At 45.6% G+C, this 6,923-nt stretch overlaps 1 protein-coding gene across 1 annotated transcript in view; it reads left to right on the forward strand.

Annotated features, from left to right (window-relative positions):
- KLHL3 (kelch like family member 3) overlaps nucleotides 1–6,923 on the forward strand; it is a 96,300-nt gene that overhangs the window by 23,678 nt on the left and 65,699 nt on the right. Inside the window, exon 4 of the mRNA XM_014453878.2 lies at nucleotides 3,484–3,605. Coding sequence (XP_014309364.1) covers nucleotides 3,484–3,605 — 122 coding nt within the window. The remainder of the gene's footprint in view (nucleotides 1–3,483; nucleotides 3,606–6,923) is intronic.

A 6,923-nucleotide genomic window follows, 5' to 3' on the forward strand; every position in this document is an offset into this window, starting at 1 on the left:
TTTATTTTTTTGTCCTCAGAATTTATATTGCCCAACTGTCCTGTGGTTGTTCCAATACCAACTCTACTCCTTGACTATGTCCTGCTCACAATAATTTTGTATAAATGTGAAACTGAGGTCTGAATGCCCACAGGAGTGTCCAAAGGCAGCCAGCCTGTGGGAAGATCTGGGATGGGCAGTCAGCTTAATGGTCCTCTACTCCTTTCGCATAGTGTGATTGGAGAGGCCAGTAGTGCTGTGTTCTGCCCATTTTCCCTGTGAGTATGGAATCTTTAAGATCTGCGCCTTTCCATCCACCTTCCCATCTAGGACCTCTATCCCAGGGGAAGCTCATTTCCCCAAAATAGCCTAGTTAGTTTTTTTCTCTCTTTTTATCATGCCCTTTACTATGGATTCTGTTGACTATGGGTATTTGTACTCCATATAATCATATAAATATTTTAAAAACAACTCCATTTTACTGTGTTAAAGGAACTGAGATCTGAAGACCTCAGGCTCAGGGTCTTACACCCATCATCACAGCTGCAAGACATTTGGGCTCCAATCCCAAACGAAGCCCCTGGAGTGAGCTGTCCTGTCCTGGTTCTATATGCAGAGGCTGATTATATATTATTTTTTTTGTGTGTGTATATATATATATATATATATATATATATATATATATATATTCTAATTGATTTTAGAGAGGAAGGGAAAGGGAGAAAGAGATAGAAATATCAATTATGAGAGAGAATCATTGATTGGGTGCCTCCTGCACTCCCCACACTGGGGATTGAGCCCCCAATCTGGGCATGTGCCCTGACTGGGAATCAAACTGTGACCTCCTGGTTTATAGGTCCATGCTCAACCACTGAGCCACGCCAGCGGGCTGATTTTGTTTTTTAAAGAAGAGTTGCCATCCAGTTTTTATTAGATGTAGGCTGATGTTTAGCTGGTGTCTTTGAATATATGGTGAGTAGAAATAGGGAGGAGAGGCAGGAATGTGCTGGGGTAAGAGGCAAGGGCTTAGAATTTGAGCGGACACAGACCATCACAAAGCAGAACAATGATGGCCCATACTCACCTCCCAGGCATGCACACATTCCACAGAACCTCTGTTTCCACCCTTTCTTCATGCCAGACTCTGCCAGCCCCGACCCTTGTCTGTTTTGTTTGCATGATGTATTGATGTCTTTGAAGATCTTCATGGTAACATGCAGCTCAACAAGACTTAATCCAAGGCAGTGAGGCTAGGAGGGAGGGAGCACTAGGAAACTGAATCCTTCTCTTGGACAAAGAAGACTAGAGTGAAGTTGTAGAGGAGGAGTAGTAGTAGTAGTAGTAGTAGTAGTAGTAGTAGTAGTAGAAGATAGGGTCTGGTTCCTGAGGGTTTTGCCCCTGTGAAGTCAGGGATTAAGTAGATAAACTCAGAAAAAAAGATTGGAGGCATCAGAGGCTGTTTGGGATTAAGGAGGAATGGCCTTATCTTCCATGTGACCTGTCTTTTAGTCAGTTCCTCTGGGCTGAAGCTTACAGTGACATAGGGTTTCTTTTTCCTGTCCCTAACAAATCACATCAAAGCCAGGCATCCTCTTCTGGCTTAGGAGACCCAGATTTGAGGATGAGGGGTACAGTAATCTTGTCTAAAAATAGGTTGCTCTTGCTCTGGCTTGTTTTGCTCAGTGGTTAGAGCATCAGCCCATGGACTAAAGGGTTGCGGGTTTGATTCCCAGTCAAGGGCACATATCTTGGTTGCAGGTTCATCCCCGCCCCAGTCAAGTCTTGTGCAGAAGTAAACTCCAGAGAGACTGTGAGCGCCTATCTTATGGGTAGAGGAGAAAGCCATAATCTTTTCCGTTTCCTCTTTGCCTCTTTGCCCTGCCTCAGGGCTCTTGGTGTTGAGGCCTTTTGACTGGCTTCCACAAGCAGTCAGAGAGAAGAGAGAACAACGTGGAGGGTCTCTGGTCTTCCTGATCTGGCAGTGAAGGGAGCAGTCAGGCTTTCGAATGGTTTCCCCCTTCCTTCCCTGTTCCAGAGTCATTCATATCTAGAACTCTGTCAGGGTGGCAACTGCGCTGGGGGAGGAATCCTGTGCAGCCTATGCAGCATGGAGGTAGGTGTCGGCACCCACTTGCTGTACTGTACTTACTGTCTTGGCTCCAGTGTACAAATTCCACAGAGCAAAAAACAACCTCCCAGCTCTGTTTTCACATTCGCACGAGGACTTCTGAATCCCTGTTTCTTGCAGTCAGGTTCCCCTTTATTTCATTCTACAAAGACACATGTCTTGCCTGCCTTTTCTTTCTGAAACCAAAAGCCCTTGTGGGATGACCCTGGCTCTGGACAGACCTCGGTGCTGTATAGAAAGGGCAGGCCGAAGTAAAGGGCCTCAGGACTGTGCAACTGTGGGGCTGCTGCTGCCCTAGTTCACAGGCCTAGGTCCTCTCTTGTGGATTATTATGAGGGTCTTCCAACCGTTCTCCCTGCCTCTAATCCAGCTTCACCAATGCATCCCAAGTTTCATTCAAAAACATCCTTCTATTGGATGTCATTCCCCTCCTTAAAACCTTCTAATGGCACTACTCTTAGCATAAAGTCATAATTCATTTGCATTGCTTACAGGGCTCTGTAAGTTACAACTCCTGGCTCCTACCTATTTCTTCAGCTTCCTTCCTCACTGTTACCCTAGGTACAAGCCATTCCAGCCTCTTACTGCTCCCAATATTTTCCTTTGGCATTTTCCTATCTTTACACTCATGGTTGCTGCATCCAGCTCATCTTTCCTCACCCTTGGTGCCTGTGGAGCACTCTATTCTCTAACACCCAGCTCAAAAGTGACCTACTTGGATGCCTTCCTGGATTTCCTGGGCAGGGTTTCTTGTTCTATCTTCTGCATTCTTGGGATGTAGTATACTATATTGATTACAAGAATAGGCTCTAGAGTCAGAATCCTTGGTTTCAATCCCAGCCTGGCTCCTTTCTAGATTTGTCTCAGTTTCTTCATCTGTAAAATGGGGGTAATATTAATAAACATCATAGGAAAAGTGCCTAAGACAGTGCTTGGCCATAGTTAGCAGTATATGTTACTTTTTTTTTATTGTTGTTATCATGGTTACTTTGCTAAACCTCTGCTTGCTCTTACCACCTCTGTTTAGATATATTTTTATAAGTCTGCTCTACTAGACTAGAACTTGTGCTCTTTGAGGACAGGTGCATACTTTTTTAACTTCTTCTGGTCAGTTTACAGTAAATGTTGGTTGAATGAATTATTGCGCACAGATTTGCCTTCAAAATGGAAATGGGCAACAGATAGAGTGGGGGATGCATAAAGTCGGGTTTGTGGATGACCACAGACCCAAAGTTGATGTGACCTGATGTCAGCTGGATGACCTTTCAGAGCGCAGGCAAGTGCTTTATGTTACCCAGATGGGGCAGGAGGCATGTGAAAGTTAGCATACTCTAGGTGCCAAGTTCATGTTCATTTTGTTTTGTTTTGAACTGTAGGTGACATGTCTGAGAGTAAAGCCAAGAAAATTGAAATCAAGGACGTGGATGGGCAGACACTGAGTAAGCTGATTGACTATATCTATACGGCTGAAATTGAGGTGACTGAAGAGAACGTCCAGGTAAACTCAGACCCAGCAACTAGCTCAGTGTATTGCACACTCCGGGCCCACCGTTTTATAGCATCCTTTCATTTAACCCTCACAACAACTTAGTTGGTAACTGGAGAGGAAACCAAAGTTCCAAAGAGGTTAGGTGATTTGCCTGAGTCACAAGGCCAGTAGGTGGATGAACGACCCTCAAACTCATGCCTGCCTGACCACAGCACCCACATTCTTCACCATGAGGCCATAAAACCTCAGAGCAGAAAGTCTTTAAGTCCTGTTGGATCAAACTCTTGGTGAAGGAAGAATTAAAAGCCTGGGTGACTCTGCTTCTTCCCAGTCACCATCTCATCGCAGGGATTTTGAGTATTGGATTGGAAGGCTGTTAAAAATGTTTTCCTGTTTCAACGTTAGTCTATTGAATGCCTCTGCACACGTAGGGGTGTCAAGCACCAGGCCCGAGTCTCAGCAGGGGCATTGGCTGTGATATGTGTTGCCTGTGCCTTTTCCTCCTTTCACGGCCCTGCCCTCATCCTCAGCATCTGGAGCTGGAAAAGAGGAATCAATGAACATGCTGCTGCTCCTAAAGGCAGTTGTCTTTACTGCGAGGATGTGAGGCCTACTGGGGAGAGGGCTGAGGGTGTGGCCCACTCTGTAACCCTCCAACTCACCCGCTACACAGAGACACAGGATACACTATTTCTTATCATTAAGGATCTTACTGTTTATTTAAAGTACTGGAAATTTTATGTGATATAAAGGTTTTTTCTTTTCCTTTTTTAAAAGCATAATTCCACCTTATTTTTGTGAGGCAGATACCTCTCTAGTGACCAGAATACCTACTACTCTTATCCAGAACATACCTCCTTTTCTAGGATTGAGGTATTTGAGAGGCCGAATTGAAAACCATTTATTCATTCAATTCAGCCCAAGTGCTTGAGTGACTTTTATATGCCACACACTTTGTTGGACAGTGCGGTTGTGACAGTGAACAATGGCGATTCCATTGCCTGCTCTCATGGAGTTTGTGGTCTATGGGTGAAGACACACTCATCAAATAAGCTCACAGTAGTATTTATGCACAAATTGTGGTTAAATCCTTTGAAGGAAAGAGATTATGTTAAGGGGACTCAGTTTAGATGGAGGAGGGGACATGGAAGGGCTCTTTCAGGAGATGAGATTTAACCTGAGTCTGGAAATGAGTGGGAGTTAGCTTGGTGGGGAAGGGTACTCATAAGTGGGGGACCAGGTCAGGGTGCAGGCAAGCCGAGGGTCTAAGCACACTGCATTTGGGCAGGCTCTGCCTTTGCCTCTGGGCCCTGGACAGATTCTTGGGTTGTATAGTGATCTGCTCTAATCCTCCTCCCCCCCTTTAAAAAATGAGGTATATTTTGTATGCAGTAAAATGCACAGCTTTTCCATTTTGTTTCTGATCTTTCCCATTCAGAATGGAGCGGGCAATTCAATGGTTACATCCTAGGCCTAGAAGCAGAATTTGAACAGCTGAATAAATTTTGGGTAGTAACAGTAAGTGCAAATAATTTAGTATAAAATGAGTATAGGGCATGTATTGAAAAAGTTTTTAAATGAAAGATAGTTATGTAAAATTATCATCACTTTTTTTTGTTTGTTTGTTAATCCTCACCTGAGGATATTTTTTCCATTGATTTTTAGAGAGAGTGGAAGGGAGGGGGGGAGAGAAAGATAGAGAGAGAGGAAGAGAGAAAGAAGAGAGAGAGAGAGAAACATCAATGTGAGAGAGACACATTTATTGGTTGCCTCCCACATTCAGACCGGGGCCACAGACTGGGGCTGGGGATCAAGCCTGCAACTGAGGTATGCGCCCTTGACCAGAATCAAACCCATGACCCTTCAGTCCATAGTCTGATGCTTTAACTACTGAGCAAAACTAGCTAGAGCTACCATCACCCTTAAATTCTTTTAGGTACTTGATGTAAACATTGAGATTTACAAAATGCACAGAATTACATTCTTTGAAACTCTAATGAGAAATGCTAGCTAGATGTCTACCTAAAAATGTGTAGGGGGTAAATAATTTTTAAAACACATTAGGGTATCTCAGTAACTAACTAATCATATAACATGCTAGGCAGAAGAATGGTTTCTACAGATGTCCATGTCCTGATCCCTGGAATCTGTTAGGTGAAATGTCAAAGAGAACTTAACGTTGCAGATAGAATTAATGTTGTTAGTCAGCTGAAAATGTTATGGGGAGATTACCTTGAATTATCTAGGTGGGCCCAATGTCATAGCAAGGGCTCTTTAAAGTGGAAGAAGGAGACAGAATAAGAAGAATCAGAGAGATGTGAGTTTGCATGTTTCTGCCTTTGAAAATAGGGGACCATGAGCCAAGGAATGTGGGTGGCCTCTAGAAACTTAAAAAGCAAGGAAACATTCTCCCGCAGAGCTTTCAGAAGGAACTCAGCCCTGCTGACACCTTGATTTTAGCCTAGTGAGGTCCATTTGGGACTTCTGACTTCTAGAACTGTAAGAAAATAAATTTGTGTTGTTTTAAGCCACAAAAACAAACCCCTAAAACAGTACTTGTAGGGGAGGTTGTGGAATTTATGATTGAAATCAGCTTTTTTCCTCCCTTTTCATCATGTATTTATTTAATAACTAGAGGCCCGGTGCACAAAAATTTGTGCACTCGGGAGGGGGGGAGGTCCCTCAGCCCGACCTGTGCCCTCTCGCAGTCTGGGACCCCTCGGGGGATGACCACCTGCTGGCTTAGGCCTGCTCCCCGGGGGATTGGGCCTAAGCTGGCAATCAGACATCCCTCTGGCAGCCCGGCAGCCCTCAGGGGATGTCCACTTGCCAGCGGGGAGCAGACCTGAGTTGCAGTCGGACATCCCTAGCGCTGCTGAGGAGGCAGGAGAGGCTCCCACCACCACCGCTGTACTGGCAGCCGTCAGCCTGGCTTGTGGCTGAGCAGAGCTCCCCCATGTGGGAGCTCACTGACCACCAGAGGGCAGCTCCTGCATTGAGCGTCTGCCCCCTGGTGGTCAGTGTGTGTCATAGTGACCAGTCATTCCCAGTCTTTCTGCTGTTAGGGTCAGTTTGCATATTACCCTTTTACTATATAGGATAGAGGCCTGGTGCATGGGTGGGGGCCAGCTGGTCTTCCCTGAAGGGTGTCCCGGATCAGGGTGGGGGTCCCGCTTGGGTGCCTGGCCAGCCTGGGTGAGGGGCTGATGGCTGTTTGCAGCTGGTCACACCCCCTTCAGGGTGGGGGTCCCCACTGGGGTGCCTGGCCAGCCTGGATGAGGGGCTGATGGCTGTTTTCAGGGCTGGCCCACACCCCCTTCAGGGTGG

The sequence above is a fragment of the Myotis lucifugus genome, unplaced genomic scaffold (assembly GCF_000147115.1).
Source record: "Myotis lucifugus unplaced genomic scaffold, Myoluc2.0 scaffold_28, whole genome shotgun sequence".
Taxonomy (NCBI): Eukaryota; Metazoa; Chordata; class Mammalia; order Chiroptera; family Vespertilionidae; genus Myotis; species Myotis lucifugus.